Source organism: Muscardinus avellanarius, assembly GCF_963383645.1.
Source record: "Muscardinus avellanarius genome assembly, chromosome: 2".
In the NCBI taxonomy this organism is placed as follows: domain Eukaryota; kingdom Metazoa; phylum Chordata; class Mammalia; order Rodentia; family Gliridae; genus Muscardinus; species Muscardinus avellanarius.
In genome coordinates, this window is record NC_137787.1 from 10,257,729 (window position 1) to 10,275,412 (window position 17,684).

Here is a 17,684-nt window from a genome sequence, read left to right on the forward strand (position 1 = left end):
TTCAAAGTATGAGTCCAGGTGCTCAGACCCTCCCTCCCTGCCCATGCATGCCTCTGTTAAAATCCTTAAACCACTGAAGATCAAAGGCCACACTCCGGCCTCCTGGGCCCTCCCCTCAGGGAAGGACTCCGCCACCTCAGCTGCTGTGCCTCAGATTCTCCAGTGGCTACAACACCCTGTCCTCTCTCTTCTCACAGGCCTGGGCTTATTCTAGTTCTGTGCCAGGCAGTCTTCCCTCTGCTCCTGTGCTCCCTGGGTTAGGCCCCCTCACCCTCAGCCTAGCTGCCGGGGCTCCCCTTGTGCAATCTCTCTTGACATCAATTAGATGGTGCATCTCCTCGTCCTCCCCTGGCTCTGCAGCGCTTGTCCCTTACTGACTTAGCATAGCTGTAGTGTTTTGTAAACATTTGCTCAGTCCCCAGATTCCTCAAAAGATCCCGGGCTCCAAGAACCCACTCTCTTCTCGACTCTTCCCTCATGCTTTTCTGTGGCACATGGTTCACTTGTGTTTGGCAAATGTAAAGGGAATGACTTGGTCCTTCCCTTCCCTACACATTCCTCTTCTGAAGATTAGCAGTGCTGTTATTATTTTTATCATCATTATTTTTCTAACAGTACTGCAGATGGAACCCAGAGTCATTCTACCTCCGAGCTACACCCCTCAGCCCTATTTTATATTCATTATTTTAAATCAGGGTCTCACTGAGTTGCAAAGGGCCTAAGTAGCTGAGGCTGTCCGTGAACTGCGATCCTCCTGTCTCAGCTTCCCAGATGCTGGGACTACAAGTGTGCGCCACCACGCCTAGTTGCTATCAGTCTCATTGACTGCTTTGACAGTGCAGCTGACCTGTAGCTAGGGAAAACACATTGAAATTTGAAACCCCTCCTTGCGATTGGTCTAGGCAGAGGGGTGAAGAGGAAAATCTCTAAAACACACAATGTACTTAAACATATCGAAGTCAACCACTAAGCCGAGCAGGGGAGGGACGGGCAGGGAGGGAATGGGGTGGGAATTGGGTAGGGGTTAAATTGGTGATGTGTACATGTCTATTCACGTAAGTTTTTTACCCCATTATGATGTATGAATATAATGCACCAATAAAAAATAAAAAAAAGATTAGGCTGCCAAGTGACATCATCACAAAATATTCCCATGCACTTGTGCTCTCTTTATAAGTATCCTAGGAAAGCATCTTAGCTAGTCTAGCTACATCCACCTGGATCATTTTTTTGTGTGTGGCACCAGGAATTGAATCCAGAGGCATTTTACCTCTGAGCTAAACCTCTAGCCCTACCTATTTTTTTAACAGATATCCATATTTATTTATTTATTTATTTAATATATTTTTATTGGTGCATTGTAATCATACATCTTAATGGGGTAAGAAACTTGTGGAGATATACATGCACACATCACCCAGTTAGCCCTTATCCAATCCCCATCCTGTTCCCTCCTCCTCCCTCATTCCCATGCTTGATTGAGTGATTGATATGTTTGTTTAAGCACATATTGTGCTTTAAAGAGTTTCCCTCTTCCCCTCCCATCCCCTCAGATAGGTCACCTTAATTGCTCCTCTATAGGGCCCCTTCATCTAGAGTTCCTCCTATTACCCATTTGTCCCTAGTTTTTGCATATTAGGGAAAGCATCTGATTTCATATTTTTTTTAGCATTTCCCTGTAGATGCCATAATTTTGTTCTCCTTTATGGCTGGGTAAAATTCCATTGTGTACATATCCCATAGTTTTATAATCCACTCATCAGTTGATGGACATCTTGGCTGGTTCCATAGTTTGGGAATGATGAATTGTGAAGCTATGAACATATATACTTGTGCATTGATTTAGTAGTTTGGTTTTTTATTCTTTTGGGTAGATACCCATAGGTGGTATTGCTGGGTCATATGGTAAGTTCATTTTCATTCTTCTGCGGATCTTCCATGCTGTTTTTCAAAGTGGTTGAATTAATTTGCAATCCCACCAATAATGTATTAGAGTTTCTACTTCACACCCGATCAATTACAGTTTATCTATTCCTTGGAAGTCCTACTTTTATTTTCCACACTGATTCCCATTTGCTGAAATCCCGACCGCCAGAAGGTGAGTGACTTTGATGAGATGATCCACTCACATCCAATTTTTTAATAGAGGTCACTTGGATCTGGGAATCTGCTGAGAGATGGGATGAGGCAGCGGTAGCTTCAAGTGCTTCCTGACCGCAGGATTGCAGGGACCCGCTGGCCCTGTGCTGTGCGTCAGGCCTCAGCACCAGCCTTACCTCTCGGCAGGCCCCGGCACTGGCCTCGCAGGCCTCAGCACTGGCCTCACAGGCCCTGGCACTGGCCTTGCCACTCGGCCCTATCTGTTTTTATTTCTTATTTGGAAATAGGGCCTCACTAAGTTGTGGAGGTCCTCACTAAATTGTTGAGGCTGACTTCTAACCTGTGTTCCTCCTGTCTCAGCCTCCTAAGTACTGAGATTACGAGCATGTATCACCATGCCCAACTTTCTACCTGGACAAATTATAACGTAGGTGTGGGTAATAGATTTTCAGACAAACACACAAGTCAACTGAGGTCTGTTTTTGGTGGAGCGGAGGTCATGGTGGATTCATTTTTATTCTCAGCTTGCCACTGGCTGCTTGCTTTGCCTGGAGCAACTTCTCCATGTCTAGCTCCTCTATCTGGCTCTGGGGGGGTGATTTGGAGTCACCTGAAATTTTGAATGCTAAAAGCACTTTAGAAACGACAAGACCTTGAGCAAATTTGGTTTAAACAAAAATGCAAATGATCTGTCAGACTCACAAGAATGACATTTTCCCCAGACGGTCTGCGTGCACGCCTTCCTGGTCTTGCGTGGGCTGGGCTGATGAGATCATTTTATCCAGCACATTCTGGCTCAGGATCCTTTGGTGCTGAGCCACAGCCAACATAGTAAACAATCCGCACGGTGGGACCCTGGGACTCGCCGAGGCAATGACTTATAGGCTGGCACCTGCCACTAAATGGCATTTGCAGCCACCTGCTGCAGGCACGCTTGCTGCCTCTCAGACCAAGCACTGGATTTGTGCAGACCCAGCCTGGCTACCGAGCCCTTTAGCCTGCAGAACAGCCAACCTTCATTTCCCTCAGAAAATGTTTTAGATGGCAGTAAAACGGCATCTAGCTTTAAAAAAAGAGACCTGGGGAAGAAGGAAAGCAGAGGTCTTAGAAGAAAATTTTGACAAACTTTCCCCCAGAGTCCAAACAGCTGGGAGGACAGAGATTTTTGGAAACGTGTCCCCGGAGCTGAGTACTCACTGCAGGTACACAGTTGATGTGATGTGAAATTATTTACATCAAGTGTATACACAGACCCTAAGAACTCATCAAGAACTCGCAGGATCCTCCCTAGTGATCAGACCTGAGCGCTCTACCACGCTGAGTTGGGATCGGCACAGGCTGCCGCCGGGTTCATGCTAAGTAGATGTGATAACATACTCCACTGAGCTTTGGATTCTAGCCTGCTGCTGAATATTTTAAGGAATGTTATAACACTTGGAAATCAAGTGAATCACGCTCACCCTTTCAGCCAGAAAAAATGATTGTCTGCATCTCCAGTGAACCAGGTATTGCCAAAAGAAAGGGCTGCCGATCGGGAATTGAGCCTTGCTTCTGGTTTTGAAAACACCTTCCTCTCTCCACCAAGACTGTTTGTGTGTGCTGATTTATGTTGCTCTGCCTGCGTGAGTTGGCTCAGATAGAGTTTGGGAAGGCAGACTCAGTGGCAAAACCAGGCTTCAGAGTCTTAGTAAAACACTCAGAAATCAAAGGTTTTCGACAAAAACTCAGAAGTCAACTAATTCATCTTTCCTTCTTAAATTTTTATCCAGGCCAGATGCATGGGTTTGTTTTCTGGTAGGCCTCTAGAAAATGTGTCTGAAGGTGTGGCTCTACGCCTGGGTGTCTACCTATGTTCTTCAAGGTTAAGAATAGCTGATTCTCGCCGGGCATGGTGGCGCACGCTTATAATCCCTGCGCTTGGGAGGCTGAGACAGGAGGATCACACTGGTTCGAAGCCAGCCTCAGCTACTTAGTGAGGCTCTCAGCAACTTAGTGAGACCCTGTTTCCAAATAAAATATAAAATAGGTCTGGGAGTATAACCCGGAGGTAGAAAAGCCCTGGGTTCCACCCCTAGTACCAAAAAAAAAAAAAAAAGAATAGCTGATTCCACTGAAGATGTAACTTCAGTGTGGTATCCAGAGACCATAACTACTCACTGAGAATAGAGCAGGATTTCACAGGAGACAGGGTGACAGGGTCATTCCTCTTTCCATCTGTCTCTGGATCCTGTACCCAGATACCTTGAAAGTCCTACTATGATGGTGCTGGCCTGATGGGGAGGTGGCCCCGTGATGATGTGAATAAAACAAAGAAGACATCCTGGTATCCACATGAGCTCTGCCTCTCTTTGCTTGTCCCTAGCTCTTTGGGATTTGCACTGTTTCCTAACAAATTCTGTTCACATTAGCTAGCCATTTCCACTTGTGTGCAGGTCTGTGAACAGGACATACTTTGACACTGTCGATCAATGTTGGCCGTGGTGATTAAATCCTGGCCTTCCATCTTTTCCTGCTCATACAATTTAGTGTTTTTAAGAAGGAAATGAGGATGATGCTTGATTATACTCAGCTCAGAGAATCTTCCAAAGAAAACAGTATCTCCTTCATTTTCCTTAACCCATCCAGAATCGCAGCTGCTCCTCCTCAGGGACCACTCACCATGCACCTTGCTGTTGACATGTTTTCGAACTTATGCTCACACTGTTATCATCATCTTATAAATAAAAAGATGGAAGCTCAGGGAGGTGATTCATGTCAGAGCTGGGGTTGAAAGCAAGGTTGGCGTGATCATAAGGTCCACACTTTTCCCACTGGTATGCTTGGAGAGAATCTTGTGTTTCTATCAATAACTTTATGCTTATTTTTTATTATAAAAGAAATATATTATTCTCTTGAAAAGAATCCAGAAAAGCCTGTGAAGTGTAAATAAGAAACTCAGCCAACCCGCCTGCCAGAGGTCATTGTTGTCCAAAGACACCTTGCTGTCCTTATGAGACTAGGTGTACAGATTTGCCTCCAAAGTACTCACCCCCTGTGATGTTGGTTTTCTAGGTCTCCTCTGTGCAAAGAGGGGAGAGAGAATAATACACCTGCTGCTCAGTTATTAAATGAGTGTTTTGGAAGAATGTGATCCCTTGTAAGAAAATAATTTATGTTTTCTGTTATCATCACTCTAAACTTTCCAATGTGTAGGTAGATATTTTAAACTCACACACGATTGCCAAATTATTGAACTAGATAAGCATGCCCTGTTTGGTGGCATTCTTTTATTCATTGGCTATTTAATGAGTATCTTTACATCTGACCAACAGTTGACCATTTGGTTTGTGTTCAATTTTTAACTTTTATAAATTATTTTGCTATTGGTGGGGCGAAGAGAAAATACAAGTGTGGAGCAACTTTAGTGACATCTGTGGCATTTTATTTCTTTTAAAGATATGTGAAAAAACATAAAGCAAAGATTATAAGCATTAACACTGGTTAAGTCTGAGTGGCAAGTATTGGTTATTGGTTTATTTTGGAGACTTTTCTGAGTGTGCAGTAGTTTATCGTTTCACACCTAAGGCTTGCGATGCTGAGAGGCAGTCTTGTACATCTGGACTCCACGCATGCAGTCCATTCTCCCGGCATCAATTAATTCTAAAACAGAATATATGGCTTGAAGTGATGCCTAAGAGGCCACAGAAGGGTTATGTGTCAATTTAAAGACTCCATTTCTGTACCCTTGTCAGCTGTGGTGTTTATAATTTTAAAATACTATTTTTTATTATATATATATGTATATGTATATTTTTTATGTGGAATACATTAAAATGGCATGCATTCAGACTATGCTTGGTACCATCCCCTCTTCCTCTTCCCCCTCCCAACAATGAGTGTCCAGGTTAACCATGCAATATTCATATTTTTACACAAATTTGGTTGTAGGTCCTTCATTAATCAACCTCAGCCTTCTTCCTCTTCTATCCTTCCATTCTAGATTTGCTGAAGTTTCCCTTCCATTATATGGAGTCCCTCTGGTATTCCTAATACTCCCGAGTTTGAGCATATTAGAGAAAACATATGTCTCTTCTCTTTCTGTGCTTGGCTGATCTCACTTAATGTTCTCCAGGTCTTTCCATCTTCTTGCAAATGACATGATTTTGTTCTTTTTTTATAGCTGAGTAGAATTCCATTGTGTGTATTTCCCATAATTTTGCAATCCATTCATCTGTTGATGGAGACCTAAGTTGGTTCCATATTTTGGCTATTATGAATTGTGCTGCTATGAATATGGGTATGGATATGTTACTGTATTTCTCTGATTTCAACCCCTTTGGAAAGATACCCAGGAGTGGTATAGCTGGATCATATGGTGAATCCATTTCTAGTTTTCTAAGGAATCTCCACACTGATCTCCATAGCGGCTGAACTACTTTGCACTCCCACCAACAGTACAAAATAAAAAAAAATATTGGAAAAGGAAAAATAAACTATGTGAAGGAGGCAAAGAAGGTCTGTGACCAGACTTGGGGGCTAAGAGTCTACTGTGTTGCTCTGATAATTGCCTGCAAGAAAAACCTAATCCCCAAAGGGAAAAAAATAAAATAATTATTAAAGCTGGTAGAGGAATTACATTTTTTAAATTTATTATGAAGGTAAACAATTTTCTTTTTGTATTCCTTTGATGAATTTTTTTTGAGGGGGTAATAAGGATTGAACCCAGGGACATTCTGCCTCTGAACTACACCCCAGCCCTTTTTCTTGTTTTTTTCTTTCTTTTCTTTTCTTTTCTTTTCTTTTCTTTTCTTTTCTTTTCTTTTCTTTTCTTTTCCTTTCCTTTTCTTTTCTTTTTTTTTTTGTGGCCCTGGGTTCAGTCCCACCATTGGCCCAGGGATTGAACCCAGGGCCATTCTATCTCTGAGCTCCACCGCAACCCTATTTTTTATTCTTTATTTTGAAACAGGGTCTCACTAAGTTGCGGAGGGTCTCACAAAGTAGCTGAAGCTGGCGGCAAACCCAGATCCTCCTGTCTCAGGCTCCCAAGTACTGGGATTACAAGTGTGTGCCACCACGCCCGGCTTATTTTTCATTTTGGTATAGGGTTTCACAATTGCTTGTACTGGCTTTGAACCCAGATCCTCCTGTCTTAGCCTCCCAAGTGCTGGGATTACAGGTAGGTACCAGCACGCCTGGTTTGGTGAATTCCTCTTTAGATTCTCCACCCATCTTCCCATCATGTAGTCCTAGTTTTTCTTCATGACTTGTAAGAGGTCCTTACGTGTTGAGCTGAATTATTCACTCACAGAAAGCAGTTCTCCCCATCTCGAATGGCCCTTCCCATTCTAAAGGCCGCAGCTCACCCCGCCATTGCCTTGTGTCCCTTAGACCTCCAGTGGAAGTCCGGGCACATGGCAGAGAGCCTGACCAACATGCCGCGGCACTCCCTGTACATCATCATCGGGGCCCTCTGCGTCGCCTTCGTCCTGATGCTCATCATCCTCATCGTGGGGATTTGCCGCATCAGCCGCATCGAGTACCAGGGCTCTTCCCGGCCAGCCTACGAGGAGTTCTACAACTGCCGCAGCATCGACAGCGAGTTCAGCAGTGCCATTGCCTCCATCCGGCATGCCAGGTGAGCGGGCGGGACGTCCCGCCGGCACACGCGGGCCAGGCTTGGCCAAACAGGATTTTGTCTCTTAAAGGGCACGGCGCAGGTTCGACACAGGGCTGGAGGACAGACCCTTAGTCCCTTTTCGGTTTGCTGCTGGCTCTTTGTTTACATCAATTGCGTCCCCTCATTTAACGTGCTTCGGTCTGTGGCTTTAAGCGTCTGATTCTTAATTGCTGGGCCTGGGAACGTTTTGTGATGGCGTCTCTTTGGAATGTCTAACTCTGTTGCTCTCAAAATAGTCAATATGGATATAAATGATTTCCGTTGATGTGAGAGCCTACAAAAATAATGATGGAGAGCTATCATTCTGTGTTTAGCGGTCATATTATGTAATATTATATAAGGCAGTGTCTTCTGAGGGGGGATGAGGGATTAGTGTGGCATCGTACAAAGCCTGAGCTCAGGTGCCTGAGGTATGGTACTAGTTCTTAACCAGTCCATTCTCTGACTCTTGATTTTAGATGGGCCTTTCAACTTTCCACAAATATAGCTCCCTTTATTCATGAAAGGCATAAACTACCTCCTTAGAGAGCTACAGTGGTGGGATTAAATTTCAATATTAAAGGATTATATAAATAGATAATACTATATTTACTCCTCCAATATCACCAAATAACCAGCTAACGTTTTGCTGACTTATCCAAAGAATATTTATTCCAAAATTAACCACGATCTTGTTTAAGTATACCATCTTTTGAACCATGCATGGTGGTGCACGCTTGTAATCCCAGCATTCAGGAGGCTGAGACAGAAGGATGTGGTTTCCAGGACAGCCTCAGCTACGTAGTGAGGCCCTGTGCAACTCAGTGAGACCCTGTTTCAAAATAAAGAATAAAAAATAGGGGTGGGGGTGTAGCTTGGAGGTAGAATGCCCCTGGGTTCCATCCCCAGTACCACAGAGAAAGAGTATGCCATCTTTTCTGTTAATCAGGGGACCTATCTAAAGTACGTGCAGTTCAGAAAGCTCATGCGTGGTAGTGAACAGCGGGGTGAACTTGGTGTGTAAGAGCTGGCTCAGGAGAACCATTAGCCATATGTCCTGTGTGGGGCTGTTCTGTATTGGTGTTGGTCGAGACGCAAGCCGATGCAAATGCTGTCTGAATAGGCATAGAAGTTGACACCTTCAGATAATTTAACTTCTCCAAAAGAAAGTCCCCAAATCAAAGTTCAGAAACATCTAGTGATCATTTTGCTTTAGTAGAATCAAAAATTAGAACCTGGAGCCCATGGGTGAGAACCTGGGTGACATGGAGATTTTTCCCAGAGCCTTTCTGGGAGCTGCACCAGACTTATTTATGTAGGCGTGAGAGAGAAGGGTCAGCTCGGCCCCCTCCAGCTCTGGCCCCAAATGGCTGCTCATCTTGGCTCCTCCCTCCCAGGGCCACATAGCCTCCAGGAAGCCCTGGACCAGCCCTGCCATCTCCACACTGACTACTTATTTTAGTCTTTCCTGGGGCTTTACTTTCTATGTCTCCGGTGGGTTCTGTCACACAGGAAACATTGCTAACATTTGAGGTCTGAAATGAATGGATGATCTCAGTGTGGGGTGGACGCAGGATGTCTTGAACTGCTTGGGAGCTGGATTCATCCCAGGGCCCGTGCCATTCCTAGGATGCTTTCACAGGGCCCTCCACCCCTGGACTGGAGGCAGAGCATGCATAAAAGAAGTGAGAAGCAGGGTGTGGTGGTGCACACTCGTAATCCCAGTATTCGGGAGGCTGAAATAGGAGGATCACAATTTGCAGACAGCCTCAGCTACTTAGTGGAGCCCTTTGCAACTCAGTGAGACCCTGTTTCAAAGTAAAGAATAAAAAATAGGGCTGGGGATGTAGCCCAGAGGTAGAATGTCCCTGGGTTCCATCCCCAGACCCACAATAAATAAATAAACAAATAATAAAGAGAGAGTAGGCAGGTTCCCTCAGTGCTCAGGAGTCTTCACTTTCCACTGTGTTCTCCATGGGATTAGCTCAAGGGGGAGCAGAATCTGTGGTCTTATTCTGTGATGTGTGGAGAGACCCCAGAAGTCAAATTCGCACTACTGCCAGAAACACCTGTGACCAAGACCCTTCAGGGCGCAAGTGGAGGTACATTTTATTTCAGCCCCAGAAACAGTTCAGGACAGATGCACTGGGGTTTGTTGCAGGTACAGCTCACTGGGAAGTTATTCAGCTGGATGCTCTTGAAGGAGAGAGTAGACTTAAAAGCACGCAGAAACCCAGTCCTTATTTGGTGCCAATTTTTGTCAAAAACATTTACTGCATAATTCCTAACTGGCATGCTCACGTGGCCACAGATGAAACTGTAGACATTAAAACAATACTTTCCTAGGTGTCTAGAATTTAGGAAAACTTCTAAACATTTATTCAGCTACAACCTGATTTCCACAGTCTGGCTGAGTCTCTGGATCACTGGGCTTCTTTGTTCTCTCTTCCTGGAAACCCTAGAGAAACCTTGGCAGCACACAAAACCCCAAGCCCTCAGGCCTTTTGAGATTCCCCTCTCCCTCGTTTTCAGCAGTGGCCCGTGGCCAGTGTCGTTTTCATGAAATGTCTCCTGCCACGGGCCTGGAGGTGATACTGAGTTGGAACGACTGTAGTCCAGTGATCACATCAGAATGAGATGCGTCCTCAGTGGGTCACCTGTCAGTCACAAGAGACCCAGGGAATGCCCTGTGATTCTGATGTCAGCAGTCAGCTGGTACTGGGTTGAGGAGTCTCTCTCTCTCTCTCTCCCTCTCCCTCTCCCTCTCCCTCTCCCTCTCCTCTCCCTCTCCCTCTCTCTCTCTCCTCTCCCCTCTCTCTCTCTCTCTCTCTCTCTCTCTCTCTCTCTCTCTCTCTCTCTCTCTTCTCTCTCTCTCCTCTCTCTCTCTCCTCTCTCTCTCCTCTCTCTCTCTCTCTCCTCTCTCTCCTCTCTCTCTCTCTCCTCTCTCTCTCTCCTCTCTCTCTCTCCTCTCTCTCTCCTCTCTCTCTCTCTTCTCTCTCTCTCCTCTCTCTCTCTCCTCTCTCTCTCTCCTCTCTCTCCTCTCTCTCCTCTCTCTCCTCTCTCTCTCTCTCTCTCCCTCTCTCTCTCTCTCTCTCTCTCTCTCCTCTCTCTCTCTCTCCTCTCTCTCTCTCTCCTCTCTCTCTCTCTCTCTCTCTCTCTCTCTCTCTCCTCTCTCTCCTCTCTCTCTCTCTCTCTCTCTCTCTCTCTCTCTCTCTCTCTCTCTCTCTCTCTCTCTCTCTCTCTCTCTCTCTCTCTCTCTCTCTCTCTCTCTCCAGCTGCATTGCTGTGCCCAGGCAAGACAGAGTTTGTGCCTGAGCAGCAGGCTGCAGCCGTGGCCTCCCACGTTCTATTGCTGAGGTCACATCTCGGTGACTCAGTGCTAGAAATGTCCGATCACAGAAAAACCGAGAAAGGAGAGCTGTTGAAAGACACATTCACTTCACCTTCCTCCCCCAATAGCTCCAAACCTTCAGCTTCGGGCCTTTCTCAAGATCAGATCTGCCTGACGTTCTCTGTGGTATTGATGACTTTCAGGCAACAGGCTGAAATGGGCCTAGAGCTCCTAATATGCATTATCATTTTCTCTAGCTTCCATTAAAAAAACAATTTCTACAATTAAAATGTTCCTTTCTGATAAGGAAAAAAAGAATGTACTACTTAAGAAAGAACAGTCATATAAAAAGTCTTGCAATAAAACAGGTAAACTCTTATGCTGGTTTAGCTCCTGAGAATTTGAAATGGCATTCAACAGGTGTTAGCTTGATTTCTTGACATCCTACCAATTCCAAGAAACAAAGGGGCCATAGCCAGCTCCTCGAGGGTTCGCAGTGTAGATATGAGCGCTCATTCACTCATCACCACGTGTGACCCCGGCCCTCTGCTTGGACGAGTGCAGGAACTGAGGGCGAAGTCTCATCTCCGTTCCATATGTTAAGACTCGCCAGCGTCTCTAGCTTTCATGTGCAGACACCACACTTCCGATGGGGACCTCTGTAGCTCACTCACCTAAGGGATGTGGACAGGGTCTCAGCAACTAGGAAGTCTCAGTACAGGATCTCCAGCGCCATGCCCGCCCGTCTCCTCGTCTAGCCTGTCCACCACGTAGCCTTTGTAGTCAATGTTACACATGTGACCCCTTCTAATGGGGTTCATGGGCATCGTGGCATACAGCCCAGCAAAACAGTCTAGACACAGAGTGGTGGCCCTGGGTCTCAGCCTGCTTCGCACACACACAGGGAGCAGCGGCTGAGCCCTACCCCTGTGCTCAGTTTTTTTGCGTGCACATCCTCACACCTGCCTCCTCCTGTGCAGCTCCAGGTGCATTTCAGTTCATGGGCCTGGGCTCTATCACTTGCTAATAGATAGCAGGAGATAGAGATGTCCAGTTTTCTAGGTTTTGAGAAGACAGTTTCTTCTTCAAACTCGGAAGTCATATAAAAATGGGGTTTTAAAAGGCATGTTCAGTCTATTAAGCAGCTTGTATTTTTCTTCTCGGTCAGCCAATGGATTAACCCACCAGTTTGGTTAAGATGATTCCTTGGTATGAACGTTGACGTCACCACAGGAGACTGCCCATGGCCACTCGGCTAGGTTTTGGAGAGCTCTCTTTACTGGGTTGCAGGGTTTTTGGATAAATTGCTGCTATCATTACCAATGCATCTCAGTATCGTATGAGAAATAAATTGTCTAAATATCTATACTTTAAAGGATTCTCTGACACTTTCGGGTTTAGGAATAAGTATAGGTATCAGAGTTGCAAAGGGCCTCATTAATTAGCTGAGGCTGTTCGTGAACCGTGGTCCTCCTATCTCAGCCTCCCAAATGCTGGTTCCATCCCTAGTATCACAAAAAAAAAAAAAAGAAAGAAAGAAAGAAAGGAAGGAAGAAAGAAAGAAAGGAAGGAAGGAAGGAAGGAAGGAAGGAAGGAAGGAAGGAAGGAAGAAAAAAGAGGAATCAAAAGGCTTTTACAAGGTGGCTACTTTTCTTAGATTACCCAGGCCTCATTTAATTTAGATAAATAAGCTTTAGGATCTTCCTAACCAGATCAGTGCAAGCACACCTGCGAATCTTTAGTGAGGATCTGTAGTATAGAAATGATTTTATCAAAGCCCCTTTTACTATCGCAGTGATAGCCTTGGGTTTTTGGGGGACAGAAGATTAACCCTGTGATTTGCCCGGTACCCACCTGCCATGTTGTGCCATGGTACCCACCTCCCTGCTCTTGAAGGCAGGTCCATCTTGAGTGACTTGAAATGCAGGATTGATGAAGGTTTAAAAAGAAAAGATCAAGCTGGGCGTGGTGACACACCTGTGATCCCAGTACATGGGAGGCTGAGGCAGGATCATCACAGGTTCAAGGCCAGCCTCAGAAACCTAGCCAGACTGTTTCAAAATAAGAAATAAAAATAGGGCTGGAAGTATAGCTCAGAGGTAAAATGCTTCTGGGTTCAATCCTCAGTACCACAAAACAGAGAAAGAAACAAGTGAAGAATGTTTTCTCATTTCTCACTTGGTCCTACTTCTCATCCGTTTAGATAAGATTGACTTTTGAAAAATATCAAAAAGCTGGGAATGGTGGTGCGAGCCTGTAAGTACTTCCCGGCACTTGGGAAGTGGAGACAGGAGGATTGAAGGTTTGAGGCCAGTGCATGATAATTTAGCGTGACCCTGCCTTTTAATTTTATGTATTTAAAAAATTGCCTTCTCGCGATCTATTTCTCCTCATTTGGTTTTGGCGTCACTCCTGCTCTAAGCACCTGTGAAATAACCTGTTTGTCCTGATTAAGACCCCTAAATGTAACCAGGCGTGGTGGTGCCTCCCTAATTCCATTACGTGAGAGGCAAATACAGGAGAATCACAAATTTAAGACCAGTGTCAACAACTTAGCAAAGTTTTGCATAACTCAGGGAGACCCAGCTTCAAAATGAAAAATAATAATAATAAAAAGGCTGGGTGTAGCTCAGTGGTAGAATGCCCTGGGTTCATTTGCCACTACCATACACAGAGACACACATCATAAAGATATCAAAGGAAGAAATAGAGAAGAGAGAAGGGACAGACACCATGGTAAATAAGCCCCTTTATTTCCTAGAGGCTCTGTCCTAATACTCTTTTTCAAATTTGAGGTTTTTGAAAAAATCCCTTTTTAATGAGCCCTGTTGGACTTGAAAGAGTTCACGCTGTCTATGAGAAGGAAGAGCGATGGCCGTCAGTGTAAAGATGTTTCCCTCCCAAGGCTTCGGGGAGATGCTGTCCTCAGTGGGAAGAGACCACCCAGAAGCCCAAGGGGCTTTATTTTAATAGCGGCCATCTGGAGGCTGGCTTGGCAGGAGTCCTGCACTTGGGTTTTGACCCCTCTGGCTTTCTGGGTGTCAGCCCTGCTGTCAGGGGGGCATTTTCATATACACAGATCTGTTGAAACACTGGCTTTGTGCTTGGGAAAAAACAACACTGTGTGTGTGTGTGTGTGTGTGTGTGTGTGTGTGTGTGTGTGTGTGTGTACGCTCCTAGAGGTAACAGGTGGGAGTATTGAACGGTGAGTTCTGATAGGTACTTGAGTGTTTTAGGTTGTTTTCTCAGCCTGGTATTGGGATCTCCGGTGCTTCAGAATCTTCACAGCTTCTTTCCCCCAAATCCCATCAGACAGGCTCTCTGTCCCCCCTACGACCCACCCCACTCTGCCTGCCCCCAGGGAAGTCTGCCTAGCCATTCTGTATTCCAGGTGCTACGGTGGATGTAAAATAATGCTGCCTCTCCAAATATTTATGGCTCTCAGAAGCAAAAGACAGATCAATACACGTTTCCTTAAAACCCATTATGGTGCTGTCAGGCATGACCGCTTCCCCGAGATTTAACCTAGAAGCTTCAACATTAATTTGGGCTCTACCCTTTGTGAAATCAATTTTTACTTCTTGCACTAAAGACTAATGTTTATACTTGTTCAATTTTAATATCAGAATGTCGTAAATTTCTGGGCTGTCTAGAGAATATATTTTTAGAGTGTTTTTATGGTTTCATTTGATTCTTGACTATAAACTCTTCTTACCGCTCGTCTTGAATTGGACTTGGGATTCAATATTTATCTAACCGGAGTCCCCTCTCTCTGTGATTTCAGGTTTGGAAAGAAATCCCGGCCAGCAATGTACGACGTGACCCCCATCGCATACGAGGATTATAGCCCTGATGATAAACCCTTGGTCACACTGATTAAAACAAAAGATTTGTAATCTTTCTTTTTTTTGGATTATTTTTCAAAAAAGATGGGATACTACATTCATTTAAATATTTTTAAGAAAATTAAAAAGCTTAAGAAATTTAAGATGTTAGCTGCTCAAGAGTTTTCGGTAGAGTATTGAAGAACTAATTTTCTGCAGCTTTTAGTTTGAAAAAATATTTTAAAAATGGAATTTGTGAACTCCATAGACTACGTTTTAATGTACTTTCAGCTCTCTAAACCGTACGCTTCTACTAGTGTGTAATTCCTTCCCCAGTAGACCCTACCACGAGACCCAGATCAATTTCTGTGGCCGTTACAGAATAAGTCTAATCACGGAGAAGTTTCTTTTTGACGTGTGAGTGAGTGCCGGCTTTCTGAGTAGAGTTAGGAAAAACTTGTAAAGTAGAATAAAATGCATTATACAGTATACCCGTTACTTAAAAAGAAGTCTGAGATGTTTGTTTTGTGAAAAAGAAACCAGTTACATTTATTATGCCTAACCCCAATGACATTAGCCTTTGCCTTATTCTGTGCATGGGTAAGTAACTTCTTTCTGCACCGTTTGGTTGAACTTTGCGGAAACATTCTTCCGAGTTTGGTTTTGTCATTTGAGTGACAGTTGTTGAACTTGGCCCCCAAGATAGAACATAACAGATGGGCCCAGCGAGGGAAATTACAATCGATTTCAATCTCTTATTTTTTTTTCTTTTAAAAGTCAAGGTTTTTCTATTGTGAGTAAATTAAATTTATGTTTCGGTTACTTGTTGCTAAGAGATAGTAGGTGTTAGAGAGTACCGGTTCCTTCAGTAGTGAGTATTTCTCATAGTGCATCTTTATACCCAAGACACTTTTGTGGCTGTATTTGATTGATATGTGCTTCTTCTGATTCTTGCTAATTTCAAAGAATATTGAATAAATGTTAGCAAGTCAAGGATGTATCTGTCTCTTTTGTTCTTTCAAAGTTATGTGAAATATTTTGGATTTGACTTGTCAAATGATCCCGCTGTTTATTATGTTTTAAATCATCTAGGAACACAGCCACTATGGTTAGGACATGGTTTGAGTCCCCCCCCCCCCCTAGAGATTTCTGTATTAAGCTTAGTCCCAGTGTGGCCCTGTGGAGGTGGGGGGATCTTTAAGAGGTGGGGTCTCATGGGAGGTCCTTAGGTCACTGAGGAAGCTGCCATTGGAAGTGCAAAGTTGATCCTGATGAGAGTGTGTTACTGTAGTAGAGAGTACAAGTCTCCAGTCCCTCTCTGGCTTCATACTGGGCAAGGTAATCTTCTTCTACACCCCCTGCTGTTCTGATACCATCCACCACTGCACCCTTACCAGAGGCCAAACCCTCTGATCTCAGACTTTGAATCTCCAGGACTGTGAGCTACATAAACCTCTTTCCATGATAAAGTTAGCCTGCATCAGGTACTTCATTACAGTAAAGAAAAATGGGCCCATACACTATTGTTGCAGCTATAACCTCCGGAGGGAGCCTGGCCTACTTCCTGTGCTGTCTGTCAACACGAAGGGTGGGGGACAAGCGACAAGAATTCCCATCTCAAGTCGCGCATCTGAATTTGACGGTGAAATGCAGCGCGTGTGAAATTGGAGATGCTCTGGGCATTCCAGGCAGGCACCTGTGACCTCACAGGCTGTTCTCCTTTGGAAGCGCAATGAACTTGGCTTAGCAAACAGCTCCTGGTCCTCAGAAACCCGAAGGCACTTTAGAGCCACTCCGCATTCCTCTCCCCTTGGTCTGAGCAGATGTGGAGCTGCTGGAGTCCCAGAGTCATTTTGAAAGATGCGATGTAACTGCACATGGGCACCTTTGGTAAGGCCAGGAGATGCCCTGAAATCAGGGGCCGGGGACGGTTTTAAGCAAAAAGAATAACTTAAGATGCTTCTCCTTCCCTCTCAGCCCTCAGAACATCTGTCTCCAATCCTATGAACAACACAGCAATACACCCACACTCTGATTACTAAATGACACAGTGCAATATGTTCATATTTTTAGTTTGTTTAAATGTTTGGAAATAAAATAAGAGCACAATATTAACTCTGTTGGTGAAGCAGCCATGAGGACACACAGGGGAGTGTTACACAGATAGGTTCACTCATTTTCTGTACAAGACCCTGCTGGTTGTGTGGCACCCAGACACCTTGCTGGATGACAGAGAGGGCCTGGGGACTCTGGTGGGAGTGGAACTCATTTCTGGTCACCTCTTTTCCGTCCCCACCACAAGGTCTGTGCCCCAGATCTCCTCAGTACTCTGAGCTGTGTAAACCACATGTGTCTACTGGTGCATTCCCCTTTAGTGATAGACCCTACTATGAGATCCATGCCATCTGCTTGTTGCTTTTAATTTAGAAGCTGCTTTCATCAGACCCTCTCAAATCACCTCCATTCTCCCAGATTCTTAAATTTGATTTATCTGATACTCAGGAAAGGAAAGCTAATGTTATGCGTCACAACTTGTCTTTTTTTAAAAGCAAATTAATGGACCTTATAAATGAAAATTTAGGGTGGTTTGAGAGCAGGCACTGGGCACATTTAAACACAGTTGTGCTGGGCATGGTGGTGAACACCTGCAATCCCAGTACTTGGGAAGTTGAGACAGGAGGACTGCAGGTTTGAGGCCAGCCTCAGCAAGGTAGTGTAGCCCTGTCTCAGAATAAAAAATGAAGCCAGGCGTGGTGGCGCACGCTTGTAATCCCCGCGCTTGGGAAGCGGAGAC

At 44.7% G+C, this 17,684-nt stretch overlaps 1 protein-coding gene across 1 annotated transcript in view; it reads left to right on the forward strand.

Moving 5' to 3' along the window:
* Positions 1-14,962, forward strand: part of DNER (delta/notch like EGF repeat containing) — a gene marked incomplete at both ends in the record, with an annotated part of 338,491 nt that extends 323,529 nt beyond the window's left edge. Inside the window, 2 exons of the mRNA XM_080689915.1 lie at positions 7,468-7,714; positions 14,851-14,962. Of these exons, the coding sequence (XP_080546041.1) occupies positions 7,468-7,714; positions 14,851-14,962 (359 nt within the window). The remainder of the gene's footprint in view (positions 1-7,467; positions 7,715-14,850) is intronic.
* Between the last annotated feature and the right edge of the window lie 2,722 nt (positions 14,963-17,684).